Source organism: Streptopelia decaocto (assembly GCF_964273445.1).
Source record: "Streptopelia decaocto genome assembly, chromosome: 5".
In the NCBI taxonomy this organism is placed as follows: domain Eukaryota; kingdom Metazoa; phylum Chordata; class Aves; order Columbiformes; family Columbidae; genus Streptopelia; species Streptopelia decaocto.
This window is the reverse complement of record NC_138659.1, coordinates 3,824,902-3,842,316: the sequence shown is the minus strand read 5'-3', so window position 1 is coordinate 3,842,316 and position 17,415 is coordinate 3,824,902. Positions and strand designations below refer to the sequence as shown.

At 56.9% G+C, this 17,415-nt stretch overlaps 2 protein-coding genes across 2 annotated transcripts in view; one reads left to right on the top strand and one right to left on the bottom strand.

The window, feature by feature from the left end:
• Positions 1–3,433, top strand: UROD (uroporphyrinogen decarboxylase). Its single transcript, XM_082053883.1, has 10 exons — positions 1–209; positions 895–1,007; positions 1,088–1,167; positions 1,355–1,417; positions 1,513–1,710; positions 1,951–2,112; positions 2,252–2,389; positions 2,534–2,634; positions 2,900–2,966; positions 3,155–3,433. Exons 1-10 carry the CDS (start codon positions 16–18, stop codon positions 3,317–3,319), a joined length of 1,281 nt encoding a protein of 426 aa, XP_081910009.1. The 5' UTR covers positions 1–15; the 3' UTR covers positions 3,320–3,433.
• A 1,044-nt stretch (positions 3,434–4,477) lies between these two features.
• ZSWIM5 (zinc finger SWIM-type containing 5) overlaps positions 4,478–17,415 on the bottom strand; it is a 97,918-nt gene continuing 84,980 nt past the window's right edge. The window contains exons 7-14 of the mRNA XM_082053877.1: positions 15,185–15,331; positions 14,139–14,276; positions 13,342–13,602; positions 12,800–12,935; positions 10,041–10,198; positions 7,612–7,775; positions 7,242–7,323; positions 4,478–6,893 (exon numbers count right to left, since the gene is read on the bottom strand). Coding sequence (XP_081910003.1) covers positions 6,031–6,893; positions 7,242–7,323; positions 7,612–7,775; positions 10,041–10,198; positions 12,800–12,935; positions 13,342–13,602; positions 14,139–14,276; positions 15,185–15,331 — 1,949 coding nt within the window. The 3' untranslated portion in view covers positions 4,478–6,030. The remainder of the gene's footprint in view (positions 6,894–7,241; positions 7,324–7,611; positions 7,776–10,040; positions 10,199–12,799; positions 12,936–13,341; positions 13,603–14,138; positions 14,277–15,184; positions 15,332–17,415) is intronic.

Here is a 17,415-nt window from a genome sequence, read left to right as displayed (position 1 = left end):
GGGACGCAGAGCAAGATGGCGGCGTACGGAGCAGCGGGGAGCGGGACGGGATGGCGGCGTACGGAGAGGGTGGGGCAAGATGGAGGCGTACGGAAAGGCGGGGCTTACGGCAAGATGGCAGCGCCGGGGGCGGGCCGGGGCGGGGCGTCGGGAGGCAGCCGAGGGGCCGGGAAGCGGCGCAGGAGGATGGAGGACGGCGAGAGGCTCCTGTGAGTAACCGGGGCCGCGGTGATCCCGGAGGGGTGAGCGGGAATACGCCCCGGGGCCTGCAGTGGGGACAGCGGTGTGGACCTGGCGGTGCGGTTCTGGCACCAGGGTCCCTGGGGTGGCGCTGGGGGAGCTGATCCCGCACTGTCGCGGCACTGTGGCCGCTCACCGGATGGATCAGCGGGGCCGCTGGTGTGGCAGCGCGGTCCCTGCCGGCTCCGGGGACCTTGTCCCTGCGGACGGTGCCGTTCGGCTCCCGCAGCGCCCGGGCGGTCACACCGTGGGGGTGGCTGGGGACGTGTGGCCACCTCGGCGAGCGCCTGGGCCTCCGGGGGCTGCACGGCACCGATAGGGACCGGGGACAGTAGCGGAGGGGCTGCCCGCCCCCACACCCCGCTGGGCCCGAATCTCTCCGGGCGGGAGCAACTGTTGCTCCTGATAACTTAATCTCGTGGGGCCCTGTCCCCGGGGAGGGCTCTGCGGTCCTGTGCAGGAAGAGGCACCGACCGCGATGGGGATCGTTTGTCACGTTTGTCACAGCCAGACACGAGCCCTTGTCTGTGGTCACAGGCCATGCAGTGGGGACAAGCCACCAGCCCTGGCATCCCCCACCCCCAGCTGCAGGGGTCTGTCAGGGCACCCAGCCCCCCCATGAGTGACAACCCATCTCTGCTCCTTCGTCCGCAGCCCCAAGGGCTTCCCCAAGCTGAAGAACGACACGTTCCTGCGAGCAGCACGCGGGGAGGAGACGGAGCACACCCCGGTGTGGTGTATGCGGCAGGCAGGACGCTACCTGCCCGGTGAGCAGGGGACGTGTGTGGGAAGGACAGCGAGGGGGGCTCAGCACGCACCCCATCACACTCTCACTGGTCCCTTGCAGAGTTTCGGGAGACCCGGGCAGCGCAGGATTTCTTTGCCACTTGCCGGAGCCCCAAGTTGTGCTGTGAGCTGACACTGCAGGTGAGTGTCACCTGGAGGGGGGCTGTGTGTCTGTGCCCATGTGGGGACTGAGAGAAATGGTGGGTCTGGCCACCCTGGGTGGCCCCAGGTGCAGGCATTGAGGCCCCCAGCACGCCATTTGCTTTCCAAGCCCTCCATGGGGAGGAGGTCCAAGCCCCTCACTGACATTGCTTCTTCCCTTCCGCAGCCACTCAGACGATTCCCCCTGGATGCTGCCATCATCTTCTCCGACATCTTGGTGGTGCCCCAGGTGAGAGCCACAGCTGGCGATGGGGGGCAGCAGCTGGGAATGGGGCTGGATCCAGGGCCACCCCATTCCTGCTTCTTCCATTTGCCCGTCCCCAGGCGCTGGGCATGGAAGTTGTCATGGTCCCTGGCAAAGGGCCCACGTTCACAGAGCCCATAAAGGAGGTGGAAGATCTGCTGAAACTGCGACAGAAGGTGGATGTGGCTGCGGAGCTTGGTTATGTCTTCCAGGCCATCACGCTGACACGACACAGCCTGGAGGGCAAGGTGCCCCTCATCGGCTTCTCTGGTGCTCCTGTAAGTGATGTGGCTTCCCAGCTGCATTTCTCTGCTCTTTCCTCTGGGGTGGCACCAACCACGATGCCCCCAGAGCTGTGGGTGCCATAGGGGTGCAGGGGTGGTAAACATTCAGTGCAGGAGCATTTGTGCTCCAGGCTCTAGGATGCTCACAAGTCTTACCTTCAGCATTGTGACTGGCCCCTCGCATCTTTTCCCGTCTTCATCACCTCCCTGACTGCACTTCTCTACTTCACACAGTGGACACTCATGTCGTACATGATTGAAGGCGGTGGCTCCACTACGATGGCCAAGGCCAAGAGCTGGCTCTACCGTCACCCCGAGGCGAGCCACCGACTGCTGCGGCTGCTGGCTGACGTTGTCACTGACTACCTGGTGGGGCAGGTGGCTGCCGGAGCGCAGGTGTGTCCTGGGACGTAGGACAGGTCCAGGCAGGAGGGCAGGGATGGGGAACAGGGTGCAGAGGTGGTCTAGCTTCTGGAGAAGCTAGAGAAGGAGGAGGGACCAAGGTGCAGCTCTCCCTGCTCTGTGTCCCTGGCAGGCGCTCCAGGTGTTTGAGTCCCATGCGGGACACCTGGGCCCAGAGCAGTTTGAGGACTTTGCCCTGCCATACATCCGCAACATCGCCCGGGCTGTCAAGAGCAAGCTGAAGGAGGAGGCGCTGCCCCTGGTGCCCATGGTGAGTCAGGGCTGTCTGGGTTGACCCTGGCCTAGGGGTGCTTCTGGAGACAGGTCCATCCCCTGGTACCTGCCTCCCCTAGTCTAGCCTGCGAAGAGGGGCCTGACCCAGAGCAGCATTACTGCCCATCCATTCCCTCCCCAGATCATCTTTGCGAAGGACGCACACTATGCGCTGCGTGACCTGGCCCACGCCGGCTACGAGGTGGTCGGTCTCGACTGGACCATCCGGCCGCAGGAAGCTCGGTAAGAGAGTCTGGCACAGTGTTTGGGTGCCTGGGCAGCACCCCAGCCCGGGTACCCTGACTCTTTCCTCCACCCTGAGCCATCCCGGGCCTGGAGATTTCTGCTCCAGAGATGGGAACAGTTGGGCCCCCATGCTACGTGGAGCTCACAGCAACCAGGGGCTGCACTGAGGGACCCATGGGCCCTGCAGTGCAACTGCAGGCACCTGGCTGTCCCCAGCCTCTGCACCATGTACAACTACTCACCTGCTTCCTCCCTGCTGCAGTGCACAGACAGGGAAAGATGTCACCCTGCAAGGGAACCTGGATCCCTGTGCTCTCTATGCACCCAAGGTGAGTCGTGGCCATTGTCAGCAATGGGGACTAGTTCCAGCTTGCATTAAAGGCCTCTTGCCTCAGTTTCTCTACCTGCACTGCCAGTTTGTGTCCCAGCAGCCCCCGCCAGGCTGGCTGGGGAGTGTTGGGGATGGAGTACCCTGGGCAGGATGAGATTGACACATGGTTTTCCACTGTGCCTACAGGAGAAGATTGGTGAGCTGGTGAAGAAGATGTTGGAGGGTTTCGGGACCCAACGCTACATTGCCAACCTGGGCCATGGCCTCTACCCCGACATGAACCCTGAGCACGTGGGTGCTTTCGTGGAGGCCGTGCATGCTCATTCCCGCCACATCAACAAGCACAGCTGAGCCTGGGGACTTGGGGACAGGACTCTGGTTTGGACACAGTCTCTCCAAGTAGCACATTGTCACAGGGGCTTGCTCCTGGTTGGACTGCAGCATTAAACCTGCACCATCTCCACAGCAGCCGTGTGGCTCTGGCTGGGGGGACAGGGAATTGGACAGCCCTGAAGGAGGTGGGCAGTGGTGGCAGCCTGGCAGTGGGCATGTGAGGTCAGGGGGAGCCCCTGAGCCCTGTCCTGCAGGTTAGGATGGGGAAAAGGGGATGCCAGTGACATGGGGGGATGCCTGTTCCTGCCAGGCTGCAGATCATTGTGCCAAGGGCTTGTGAGAGGGGATGCGAGCCCAGAGCACACCAGGTGTCTCCTGGTGCTACAGATGTGCTCAGCCCACTGTGGGAGATGTGCTGCCTGAGGCTCTGGGTCACAGCTGGGAGCTGGGGGCTCACAGCCCACCACTGCCACAGGCTCAGCGTGAGCTGTGCCACAGTCCTGCTCAGATGGAAGTAGAAAACATGACATCAACCCAGGGCATCCCCGAGTGTGTGGGAGACCCAGCAGGACTCACCTGGGGGTCATTGGCACTAGCCATCCAGGCACTAGCGCGAGCAGCACTCTGCCACACTGGCTGGGATGGTGGCAGGGACAGCATGGCCCTAGCAGCATCATCACCCTCCTCCGGCTCCTAGAACCTCTTTGGAACCATCCCACTGGTCCTGGAGGTCTTCCCCCTCACACACACCTTCACCATCTCCTCTGATCGATCCTTGGGACCAAGTCTGCCTGTGGCGCAGCAAACCCTGCAGCAAGCAGCCTGAGGTGCTGGCAGCACCCAGGAACCCCGGACCACACCACTGTGCTACAGAATCCCACGGCCACTCGCTGCAGTCAGGCTGGCTGTAGGATGGATCAAGACATGGACACCAACGCCACTCCAGACCCCACAGATGGGGCAGTGCCACCAGGGTGGGCCAGGACTTGCTTACGCTGAGCCTGGCAGGGGATCGCACCCTGAAGCAGCCACTGTTCTGTCCCCCTTGCACAGGAGCTGGGTGCCACGGGGGGCTGCGGTGCCGGCTCCCTCCAGAGCTGCGCCCATGATGCTGGGCTGCCCAGTAAGCACGGTAACCCCTCTGACCTAAAAGCAAGGCAGTAGAGATACAGGTAGTAACGTTCATCCCTTTTATTATTAAACATCAGATGAAGAGGTCGCACACACACATACACACACGCACGCAAAAGGGGAAAAAAAAAAAAAAGGAAGGAAAAAAAGAGAGAAACAGACTGGTTGAAGACCGCTATTTTGGTGGCGACAGAGACCGAGTACAATTGGTTTCCTGGCCGGAGCGCGGACACAAGTCACTTTCCAAACAATTAAACCAGACAGCAGATAACTAGCCCACATTCTCTAACTACAAGTCATTGTCCAGCCCGGCCCCGGCTCCCCCAGCCCCCCTGACCCACTGGCAAAGAAATGAACCAAAACTGCAGAGCTGCCAGCCCCGCCACAGAGTCTGTCCCCAGCGCAGGGCGCAGCGGGCAGGGCCAAGCGCTGCCCGCACCAGGAGCCGGGACACAGACGGGTGCTGGGGGTCATGGGGCTGCGCCTGCCCCGTCCCCCCTCCCCAGAGCCAGCAGCCCCGGTGCCCCCCGCCTGCCTGGGCACCCCATACCCCTGTGCCCGCTGGGCTCGTGTCCTCCATCGCCAGCGTCCGTGTGTGTCTGAGCGAGCGTCGCCCCGAGTTCCTTCCTCCCGTCATCCTCAAGCGCTGGGCTGCCGCTCCTCCCTCTGTCCATCCGTCCATCCATCTGTCCGTCCCAGGGCTGTGAGTCGAGTGGATGTTCGCCTCCCCCCACAACCTTCTCGCTGCCAACGATGCCATGGGAACCTGAGAAACGTTTGCGTGCCTCCTCCTCCTTTTGTCTGTGGTTTTGTTTTGTGTTTTTTAAATAATAGTTATAATAATAATAATAATAATAATAGCAATAATAAAAATAATCGCCCCAGCCCACGACAATTTCAAGTATCCCCCAAATAAAAGACAGAATTATAAATAATTATAACTTTACAATTTAATAATTGACACATATACTATAGTATTTACAGTATCATAAATGCTTTTTTTTTGTGTTACTTTTAGTAAGCAATCCCTGAGAACAGTTACTTTAACTTGTTTTTATTGAAGTATCTTCACAAATAGAGGAGTTTGCATGTCTCGGGCGGGCGGGAGAAGCGCTCTGCAAAGCCATTGCTTTTGGTGACGCATGAGGTTCTAGTGTTGCGGGTTTCTTTGCTCGCTCTGCTTTTCTTTTTATTATTTTTTTTTTTAATTTTTTTTTTTTTAATTCCTCCTATGATTTTAAAGATTTTTGCACTTTCCAACCTTCGGGTCCCTCCAGCGACTGCTTCCTTCAGGAAAGAGGTATTAGATTTCCAGGTTAGGTTTTGGTATTGGCAAGGGAGGGCAGGGGGCTGAGCGAACCATCCTTTTTCCCTGTGGTTGCCTTTTGGTTTGTGCCCAAGGAATCTCTGGATCCTCTCAGCGTGTGAAACGGTTAAATCCAAGAAAGGAAAAAAAAAAAAAAGAAAGAAAACAAACAAACAAATAAAGAAACAGAAGACCAGAACAGAGCAGCCTCTGCTGATGGGGGGAAGGTGATCTCCGCTTTCCTTCTTCTCTCCCAAGTCCCTGTGCCGGTGAGCGTGGCCGCGGCCGGGGCTCACCCAAACCGTTCCCGCACCAGCAGCATCAGTTTTTTCTTGCCTTTGTAGATTTGTTTGAGATTGTCAATGAACTGGGCAAACTGTATGTGCCCGTCCTGCGCCAGGAGGAAGGTCTCCCTGGCCTTGCTGAGGAACTCGATGAACTCCCCGTAGTGCCGCGGGCTGATGTGGGTGAGCCGGGAGTGGGTGGTGTTGATGTAGGCGCTTATCGTCGCGTCCAGCAGCTGCCGCAGGGGCGCTTTGTCGGTGGACATCAGCTTCCCCGAGTTCCTGCGGCCGGGGATGCCGGCCAGCCCTGGGGCCGTCATGGTGCAGCGGCGAAGGATGTCCGAGAGCACCGTGGCACAGTGCACGCTCTTCACCACCAGCGGGATGATGGCCGCCAGCTCGTTTTTGCCCAGGGAGTGGCTCAAGGCGCAGGCCCAGAGCACGTCGTTGATGGCCGGGTGCGTGTCCTGGTTGTAGGCCAAGTTGAGATGCGTCATGGCCAACGAGGCTAGTTTGAAGGCCCGCAGCGGGTAGCCCCGGTGCTCCATGTAGCGGGCGATGGTGAAGAGCTGCGTGTAGGTCATGCCGGTAGAGGCAGCGTCGATGACGATCTGGTAGGCGGTCTCGAAGGCGATGTGGTCCTTCTCGCAGAGGGTCAGGGCAGACAGGGCGCAGTTCTGCGGGTCCTTCATGGCGCACTGCAGGGCCAGGGTGCGGGCGCAGCTGGCCAGCTCTTCCCGCTGCGGGTAGTCCAGGCTTAGGCGCAGGATGGTGTTGTGGGACATCACCGTAGCCGCCACGATGCTGGTGGCTTCCGTGGGGGTGAACAGTGAGTACCAGCTCTGCAGGATGCTCACCAGGGCTCTCACCCCTGCAAGAAAATACCGGGGTCATAGCACAGCCCTGGAGCTCAGCTCGGATCATGGGGTTCCTCTGAGTCCCTGGTGCCCGGAGCCAGGGCAAATGGGCACAGGCAGAGGCCACCCTGCTCATCCATGCTGCAGGGCACAGCAAACACTGTTGGCCTGGCCTGAGGGTACAGGGGACCTGTCCCAGTCCCAAACCCAGCCAGCATTGTGGCTACATCCAGTCACTCAGGAAGAAATGGGAGACTCAGGAGAGCTCAGACACCCAGGGCTGTGAATGACCCTGGGCTGTTTGTGCCCACCCCGCTCCCACTAGATGGGGGCCAGATCCCCCAGCACGATGAGGCACTCACCCACTTCGGTAGCGCACGTCACCAGCCACCTCACCATCTCCCGCCGCCGCCAGTTGAGGGTGGACAGGGTCATGCGCATCACCTGCGAGGCAAACCTAGGGTGACCGGCCGCCCCACAGGGCTCCACTGCTGCCACCCAACACCATGGGGCTCCGCAAAAGTCCCCTGACCCAACTGGCTACTGGGTCCCCATGAGGCTCCCTGGCACTGCCTTGCCTCCATCCAAACCTCAGCAAGCACAGAAGCCTCCTAAGGCTTAGCTTCCCTGCTCAGGGCCATCCTTCCACGAGGGACCACGTGCTTGGAAGACCACCATGCTGCAGCATGAGGGGCAGAAGGGCTGCAAGCATCCCCCCACGCCATCCTGTACCTGGAGCCCCAGCTCCAGCGCCACGTTGAGCAGCGTTGTGTCTGAGTTGCTGTCGGCTGGTGTGGCAATCTTGAACGCGTCTTGGGCCAGCTTGAAGATCAAGGAGGAGGAGTGGATGTTCTTCTGGATGGCCTCCAGCACCGTGCGTAGGCGCAGCATGTCCCCTGGGTACAGGAAAGGACAGTCAGATGGTTTGTCCTCCCCTCCGCTCACCCCTGAGCCCCATCTTCTGCCTGCACTGTGCGGTGAACAGCCCCTTCAGCATGGTCAGCCCCTCTGACATCCACATGGAGGGATGCACAGAGATGCCGGATCAGGCCCTACAGACTGACAGAAAAATGGGGTGTTCTCACCAGGAGGTGATGGATCCTACAGCGCCCATCCTTGCTCAACGCCATCCTCTCAGGGGGAAAACAAACAACCCTGAGCGACCCCATACAAGTCCTGGAGTGTTAGCAGACATCTCCAGGCACCCGGATGTTCTACCCTGGGCTCAAGTTTGACAGCTGTAAAGCAGCCTCTTCCCGACAAAGAAGGGGTTTGGGAAGATGCTCAGGGCTCAACAACTGCAGAAAGCTCAGTCTTCATTTAGTAATGTCAAAAAGAAGAAGAAAATCTGTTTGCTGCACACATACTGTCTCGCCCAGTAAATCCCTTCCCACCACAAGGCTGGCAAAGGCCAGGCCAGGGTCACTGAGGCTCACTGCAAAGGCTCAGTCCTGGATGCCCCAGGTGAGGCACACAGCTCTCACAACTCAGGCTGAGAGATCCTCAAAGAAGGGGGTTCCTGGCACAACACCCAGTGATGCTGTGGGTCTCCTGCCACAGGAGGCCATGGGTGCTAGCAGGATGCTGTGATGGCATCGGGAGATGGGGCAGGATCTTGGAAGAGGGACCCATCGAGGGTCTTTGACATCATGATACTGCATCTGGCTTGGGAAATCCTCCTGTCAGCCCCTGTAGGACAAAGGGTGGGAGAGGGACTGTTGGCATGGGTGCAGATCAGAGATTCCAATGTGCCCCATCAGGTCCCTCTGCCTTGTTCCAGGTTGATGTTTCTACTCCGATAGTCGTAAACTGAGCACATCAACCTCACATAAAGCAAACCAAATAATGCACAGCAGTGTGGAAAGCCTGGCACTGCACCTGGGAATGCAGAGACATCTCGGGTGACTAATAGCTCAAGATATCTCCTGCCACCCACAGCAGCTGCTGGCACCACCACCAAATCCAAGCCTCCCTAAAACAGCTCGCGGGGGCGCAGGCGAGAAAGGCTGTGGGGACACAGGATCACATCGGGACATGCTGCGGTGGGGGAACACCCGGTGAAGGGGACAGTGGGAAAAACATACATAATCCAACAGCCCTGAACACCCAGCATGAAAACCTCATTCCCATTAAAGGCTGGAAGGGAGAAGAAACTAAGGATAAGCCATGTACCAACTCTCGGGTCAGGGCACTGCAAGGCAGGGGCAGGAAACCATCAGTCCTGGAAACGTAGCCAAGAGGAGGGAGCTGGAAGGAGAGAAGAGGCTGCCAAGGCAGAGAGGCTGGAGCTTTCTGATGGTTCATTTACCTTCCACCTCACCGGGGAAGCGACACTGTCCCCATCAGGCTGGCAGCACTGGGAGCTTGAGGTGGGACAGCAGCGGCAGCACGAACTGCTCAGCTCACCTGCCTCCACGGGGCACAAGGCACCAGATATCCCGGTGGGGCTGGTTTCTGGACAGAATGACGTTTAATGAAAAGCCCATGCTCGCCTTCATCATTGTGCCTGAGCAGGAACTGAAGAGGCCTGAGAGACCAGCGAGGATTGTTTTACAAGCCCCGCTATGGCTGGGACCCCAGTGTCCCTCTCAGCACAGCTGTTCCCATGTTCAGCCCTGCCAAAAGCTACATGTGGTTTGGTGCACAGGGAGGTCTCCTCCCTCCTACAGCCTTTGCAAGATCATTACTACAGGGCAGGAAGAGACAAAGCAGAGGTAAAAGGATAAGCAGCTTCAAAATAAACCATGGCATGAACCCACGACATGTCTGGCAGGGTGAGCTGAGCTGGCAGCTGCCCATGCTGCAGGGCAAACATAGTCTAGTGTCACCCAGGGGCAGCACCCAGGATCAGCAGCGCTGTGGTTTGCATTTGTGCAGGGCTGCCGGCACCTCCTGGGAGCCTCGTGTCCCATGCTGCCGAACCACAAGCCTTGTGACCCTCTGGGACATGAGCCCTGGAGATCCCAGACTCCAGTGGGCTGCTCCACAGCCAGCTCACCGTGCCCTGCCCGCAGCGCGCTGCCAGTGGGGCACCCGCCGGTCTCTTCCAGGGCTCAAGGGAGCAGAAGCAGGCACTCCCACTTTTCTCCAAGAAAATCCCTTTGATGCGCTTGTGCAGCATCGTTCCATCACCCCTGTCCCAGAGCTGCCCCCACACCAACCTTTGGCTGCTGTGAGCATGGTGGAGGCCAGCTCGCACTGCTGCGACTCCAGGTGCCCCAGGGTGAACCAGCGCGGGTATCTGCTGGGGACCACTGAGACCAGGTGGTGGGGATGAGTCACATCGCCGGATGGTGCCGTGGTCTCCAGGACGGGCAACCTGAAGGACAAACAGGAGGAGGCAGCGTCAGACCCCAGTCCAGCCCTGGCTTTGTCCCCTCTCCCCGAGGCGAGGCAGGGGCTGCCAGCAGACAGCAGCAATGCCTTTGAAAGCATCCTGCTGCTGTGCACGTGTGGGGGCTCCCGAGGCTGTGTGCTCAACACATGGGCAGGGAGATCAATCTCAGACTGACTTGAAAGGAAAAGAATGATCTGTGAAGTGATTTATAAACTTGTAAGGAAAAGCACAAGTCTCAGAAAAAAAAAGAGGCAAAATCCCTCCCCACTCCCTTTCATGTCAGAGCACCCAGCAGAACTCCTGGCTTTATCATCTGGTTCTTCTTAAAACGCCCGGTCATGATCAGAAGCAGAGGCACATTTCCCCCAGGTCCCCACAGCTGCCTTGGGTTACCTGCTTTTGTGGGGATATCTAAAAGCCTGGAAAACCTGTGGGAGAAGGAAGCCTAAGAAAAGGCAGCAGGAGTCTCAGGTCACCAGCCACGGTGGCAAAACCATGTTGTCTCTTAAACCCCTGGGTTGGTGCTGGTGTCACCAAGTTGAAGGCCAGCTGAGGTGTGCAGGAGGGAAGCTGTCCCCCTGGACATGGAGAGCAACCAACCGCCTTCGCTCTCCTCACTCACAGGCCTGGGGTACCCATGGTGCAAAACCTGTCTGAGACACCCCAGCGCAGGGAGCCCCAGTGGCGAGCAAGGGACAGGCACTAACAGATGATGAGGGAGCAATGTGCACCCTTAGGACACTCAGTCCTGTTCCTGTTCTGTGACTGAAATTCTTAGGTCTGGTGAGGCATGGTGTCCCCACACACTGTGCAGGCCCTTGGCTGCTCATTCAGTCTGTCTGTCCTCCCGAGAAGCTCTTCCTAGGATGAGGAGATATCAAAATATCCCCCAGTGCTGGGAAGAAATGGCCCATTTCACCAAGGAAATGCTGCAAGAAGGATGATGCTCTGGGGTGGGATTTTAATGGTGTTAGAGGGAGAGGGCACTGGGATGCTCTGGGGTTGATGGCCGACATTCCAGCCTTTTTGAGACCCATCCCGTCCCTGCCAAAAAACTGTGGTACACAGGCTGATGTCTGAGGTGTGTCACGCACTGGGGAGGGAGATGGGGCGGCTCTGGGCACCTGCTGTGTCCCCAGTCCCTGTGACAGAGCTGGGCTTTAATGGAGAACAGAACACGACTGTGCTCTCCCCACAGCTCTGCAACATCCTGAAGCCCAGAGCAAATCGTCTGTCTGTCTGTGCCGGGAAAACAGCCCTTCCCGTGGGCAGGGTGCCCGAGGCCTGGCAGATGGAAGGCAGATGACAGCACCATGCCGGCCTGGGACCTGCTCCGGCAGAGGATGCCTGTCACTAGAACAGGCAGGTAGCGGTTCAGTGCAGGACTGGACCAGCAGACGTTATCAGGCCCATGCAAATCACTTGGAAAGGGGTTTGTAAACCAGGAATCACCCAAACAAAGAGCAGGAGCCTCTCTGAGCTGGGACCAGTACTGTTCAATATATTCATCAGAGACTTGGATGAGGGAATAGAGCGCACTATCAGCAAGTTTGCTGGTGATACAAAATTGGGAGGGGTGGCTGACACTGGAAGCTGTGCTGCCATCCAGAGACCTGGACAGGCTGGAGAGCTGGGCGGGGAAAATTAAATGAAATATAACAAGGGCAAGTGTGGAGTCTTGAATCTGGGCAGGAACAACCCCAGGTTCCAGTATAAGTTGGGGAACGAGGTGTTGGAGAACAGTGTAGGGGAAAGGGACCTGGGGGTCCTGGGGACAGCAGGGTGACCATGAGCCAGCACTGGGCCCTTGTGGCCAGGAAGCCAATGGTACCTGGGGTGGGTTAGAAGGGGGTGGTCAGTAGGTCAGAGAGGTTCTCCTGCCCCTCTGCTCTGCCCTGGGGAGACCACACCTGGAATATTGTGTCCAGTTGTGGCCCCTCAGTTCCAGCAGGACAGGGAACTGCTGGAGAGAGTCCAGCGCAGCCACCAAGATGCTGAGGGGAGTGGAGCATCTCCCGTGTGAGGAAAGGCTGAGGGAGCTGGGGCTCTGGAGCTGGACAAGAGGAGACTGAGGGGTGACCTCATTAATGTTTATAAATATGTGAAGGGTGAGTGTCAGGAGGATGGAGCCAGGCTCTTCTCAGTGACAACCAATGATAGGACAAGGGGTAATGGGTACAAACTGGAACACAAGAGGTTCCACTTAAATTTGAGAAGAAACTTCTTCATGGTGAGGGTGGCAGAACACTGGCCCAGGCTGCCCAGGGGGGTTGTGGAGTCTCCTTCTGTGCAGACATTCCAACCCGCCTGGACACCTTCCTGTGTAACCTCATCTGGGTGTTCCTGCTCCATGGGGGGATTGCACTGGATGAGCTTTCCAGGTCCATTCCAATCCCTGACATTCTGTGAGCTGCTGCTGTGCCTGCGTGGCCCTACACACTTCACATGATCTCAGGGATGACAAACTCCAGGCGTGTTTCCACTCCCATCCCTGCTTTTGGGTTACAAAGCACCCCGGCTTCCCAGCAGAGCACAGGAGAGCGGCAAAACTAGGAGCAGAGACAGAATAAAACATGCACCAACCTCATGGCCCGCAAAGCCAGCTTGTACGCCAGGTCTGCATCGTGGGGCAACAGCGCAGAGAACAAGTATTTGGCAAAGGTGTGCATGGGGACACTCTCACGGTGGATGACTTCTCCCAAACCGCTGAAGGGACCACCTAGGCAGAAGCAGAGCCTGTCAGCCATCATTAGCACAGCAGGACCTGCAGCTGGGGTTTGTACCACCCCAAAGCTTTGAAGATCTGCTCACAGCAGCTCCCTAGCGTGTTACCCAAGTTGGATCCTGGGCAACTGGCTTTTCTTTCATTTTCTAAAAACCTTTTCCGGTCAAAATCCCTCAAAAACTGAGGCCACATGCTTAGCACCCATCTCTGTAATGCCCCTGAGGTGGTTTTGCTGCAGGGATGCCAGCAAACCCTTGCTTTGCCAGAGGTTTGGGCAGAGCAGCCATCCTACAGACTCAGCACCACCACATCCCCAGAGCAACCTTGGAAAGGGCACCCCGGAGACGTCACCAACACACAGCTAAGACACAGAAGCCAGCTAGATGGACCGAGCCCCAACCTTCCAGCAGCAAGATGCACTGCTTCCGCAGGGTCTGCACCAGCACCGGGTCCAGCTCCAGGTCCTGCAGCCGGGCGATGATCTGCTCCTCATTGCGGCACACCTTGTCCTGGGCATAGAGACCTTCAGGCATCACTCTCTGCTGGCCCATTCCCATCAGGGCCACCTCTAAGGCCAAGGACAGGTAGGACTCGCCACTGTCTTGGCTGCCAGTCGCGACGGGCACATGTTGATATACTGGGGGTTTGGAGTCCCCGGTGTCTGGAAGAAGGGGAGGAGATGCAGAAGGGTTAGAAGAGTCTTCCTAGGTGGTAGAACCACAGCAGAGACAAAAACCTCTCAACTCCAGAAGCAAGACCCACACTTCACTTGCTGCCTGCCTTCAGTCACCCAGAAAAGATGGATGAAAGCTCCCTGCAGGAGACGTGGGCTTCACCCTCCTTCCTGCTGTCACTTGGAGATGCCGGAGACCTGAAACCCGTACAACACGGTGCACAGCAGACGCCAGACCTTTCCCGCAGGCTGGCATCCCTCAGCCCAGCTCTGCTAAGTCACTCTCCTGAGCTGCTCTGGCTGCAAACCAGAAAAACTGGGTTGGGAAACCTCACTGGGAAAACTCGGGGCACTAACTGCTCCCTCTCTGCACTGCAGCGCTGTCCTGGCTGCTCCTGCAAGGGTGGAGAGCGGGAAGATTTGGAGCCCAGGAGTCCCAAGCCCCAGACCTGCACCCATGGTTGTCCCGCCAGGCACAGTTCAGCTGCAGCACCGGGAAGGGAGCCAGGAGAAGTGCTCAGTACCTGAAATTTCAAGGCAATTTTCCTCTTCTAATCTACAAGCTTCGGTCAGGGTGAGAAAGAGGCAGCCGATGGGGTTCAGAGGATGGCCCACCCAGCCCTCCAAGTTGGTGATGGTTGTTGCTCCTCGCTGCAGCAGCTCTGCAAAAATGGAACAGAAAAACCATAAAAGGGAGGAATTTAAAGACAGGTTCTGCACCCAGAGAGGTCTCTGAGACCAGAGGCCTTTTCTTACCCCTGTGGACATGGGAAAGTCCAGAGCCAATTCTGGCACAGTGATTCACGAGAGCAAGGAGCAGCTCAGAGCAGCCACCGACATCAGAGGGAGCAGGCACCCAACAAAAAAAGGTGTCCCTCAGGCCACATAAGATGCAGCAGCTCATTCTCTGTTCCAGGAGGACACATGGGACTGCAGAGTCCCAAGACAGGGTCTATAAAGTCAGACCTGCAGCTTATGGACTCATTTGCAACAGCAGCCTGAATGCTTTGGAAACACAGACAGAAATCTCTCCGGAGATGACAGACGCCCAAGTAAGCCTTAAAAGCTCCATCTTTTGAGGATCTCGAGCTAGCGAGGTCCAGAAGTCACCGACCACCAGCAGCGCTGCAGTAACTGACCCCGGCTCCCTGCCAACTGCACTTGCAAAAGCAGAAGCACCGGGCTTTCCTCCTGGTACAATTTACTCAGCAAATGCAAGGTGGAGGTAGCACACACAAGTTACTGCAGCTCCGCAGACACCCGGCTCCTCTTTAACGCAGGCATCGCTTGCCTGTGCAGTCCTGACAATCAACCAGACACGGCGACAGCGGGAACAAGAACATCCCTGCTCTAGCAGCCTGAACGCAGCACGTGGCACCTCTGTATTTAGCATGTGGGTACCAATACCATTTGGCTCAAACAATCAGATGCATCAATTTGTCTTTCTAGGGTGTGAGTAACCCCATACAGTGCTGCCCACCACCAACCTCCGCTGCTCTGGATGGAGCGGCACTACTCTGCGAGGTGGAGAAGGCCTTGTGAGACACTCCTCCCATAGCTCTACTCATACCTTTCTTCTGATGCTTATATATTTCCAGCTGCCTTTGCTGCTGCAGTCGCAGGGTGTTGATTATGGCAACAGTCAGCCGGAGAGCTTCTCTGGGGTAGCCGTGGGAGCGCAGGGCGTCCACCCGAGCGCAGGCTGTCGGGACGTGTTCTGCAAGGCAAGGACAGACGCGGGGGCTCGGCTGAGCCAGAGGAGCACAGAAATTCACGGGATGGTACTGATGGGGGGAGAGAACCTGACAGCGTCAAACTTCACAGCATTTTCTTCTACTGATCCCCCCAAGCCCCAGCTGAACTCCTGCTCCCTGTCTCGAATTCATCCCTGTCTCCCTGCTGCAGGCAGGGATGCCAACCAGGAATACTGATGGGACTCCTGCCACCTTCAACCCACAGCAGCCACGTCGGTACCTAAATCCCCACCTTCGCAAACTCTATCTAATGGGAGCACTTCCAACACATCATTGCTGCAATATGACAGCTCCAAGCACAGGCTGTTACAACCCCGCCACTCATTTCTCCCCAGATCTGCACGGCTTACGGTGATTTCTCTCTCTCATTGCTGTGCACTCCACGGCTTCTTAGCACCTCCTCCAACAACTCCCCCTGCTCTCATCACACCAGCAATGACACATGGGGGGAGCCTGTGCATTCAGCATTGTGCTGGGGGCACTGGCAGATTGGGGGTGATGTTTTGAACAGCTTCCTTAATGTTTCTGTGGAGCGAGCTCTGCAGACACCCCATCTCTTCTGTAGCTCTCCCTCTGGTGATTATTATTAGGAACAGTTGCATGAACCCCCCTCTGCCCCCCCGCCAAACTCACAGTTGCTTAGGAATTCATCTGCTCCTGCTGCTCATTGCTCACCTGAAATCACAAGCAACTGTGGAGAGGATTATTACTGAGTGAGAAATTAGCAGGAGCAGATGACATGACACACTGCATAACAAGCAGAGAAAATCCCATTTTCTTGCAAAATGTCCTACTACGCCAGTGGGGGGCGGTGGGAAAGGCAACCACAGAAGATCTAAAATTATGGAAGAGGGCTAATTTCTATTCCTGGAAGAGCTCAGAAAGCTTTAGAAATGCAGACAACCACCTCCGCAAATGAGGTTTCCATGTCCCAAAGGTCACCCGCAAGGAATACAAAAGCAAGAGGTTTCAGAACAAACACATCTGTAAAAAAGCATCTTGTTGCTCCCTCTATTCATTTGCTAAATGGATGAAATATTCAGCCTCTCGCTGAATTCATCACTGAAGTTGCTGACAAATCACACTTCTCTCCCAGCACTGCATCCCTGAGGGGGTGCCAAGAAAGCGCAAAATCCAAAAATCACAGCAAATACATCAGAAAAATAACATGTACCAACCAGCTGGGCCAAAGGGCTCACCAGAACCCACATGATGGCAGAGACAGGGAAGCTGTGGCCACCACGTCCCTGCTAGATGGAGTCCATGGAAGCATTAACCCACCACCACTGCCTATGGCTGTGCGGGCAAGAGACCTTCTGCCTGCAGCTAAACAAAACTCTTCCCAGAGTAGAAATGTCTTCTCCAGCTCCAGCTAAGCTAGCAGAGGTCTACCAGCAGTTGTCACATAGGCCCTTTTTAACTTATCTCCTGGCCTTAATAGCAACTTAGTGCCCGCTGCTCCACAAACCACATCTCTGGATGACTTTAAATATCCTCTTCCCATTTGGCTGGGTGACAGCAGACCCCAGTGCCTGGAGTGGACGTGGATGACAGTGCAGTGGTGGGTTGTGATGTTTTCCATGTCCACAGATTCACCTTTTAGGCCGTGAGAATAAGGCATCTATCCTCCTGGTTGTGTGGAGGGCTTGTGTTTCCCATTTTTGGGGACAACCTGAGGTCTGACAGCGACACCAGGCACCCCCAAGCCCTTCACCTCACTTGTTCTCATCCCAGACATGTAGTTGTCAAGGGTCTGCAGATCTACCCAGGGTCATGACTTCTCAGTAGAGAAGTTGTGTGCCTTGAGATACATGGACTAAAGGTCTACAGAACAGCTACAGTGTACTGGGTTTGACTGGTCCAGTATGCCTTATGCTCATACAAGGCTTAATTGTACTGTCTGCTAATTGCCTTTAAGGGTGAGAGCAGAGAAGAAAAAGTCCAGAAGACATGGCTGTGCTCCCCATCCAACTTTCAAGGGACCTTAAGTGTCCCCCTGTACTGGGAACAGTGAGAGCCTGCACTGGGGACAGCCAAGCACTGGCAG

Coding starts and splice junctions, on each gene's coding strand:
- UROD (XM_082053883.1), top strand. CDS start 16: ATGGCGGCGTACGGAGCAGCGGGGAGCGGGACGGGATGGCGGCGTACG. Junction 1,008..1,087: donor GGCAGGACGCTACCTGCCCG/GTGAGCAGGGGA, acceptor GGTCCCTTGCAG/AGTTTCGGGAGACCCGGGCA. Junction 2,390..2,533: donor CGCTGCCCCTGGTGCCCATG/GTGAGTCAGGGC, acceptor TTCCCTCCCCAG/ATCATCTTTGCGAAGGACGC.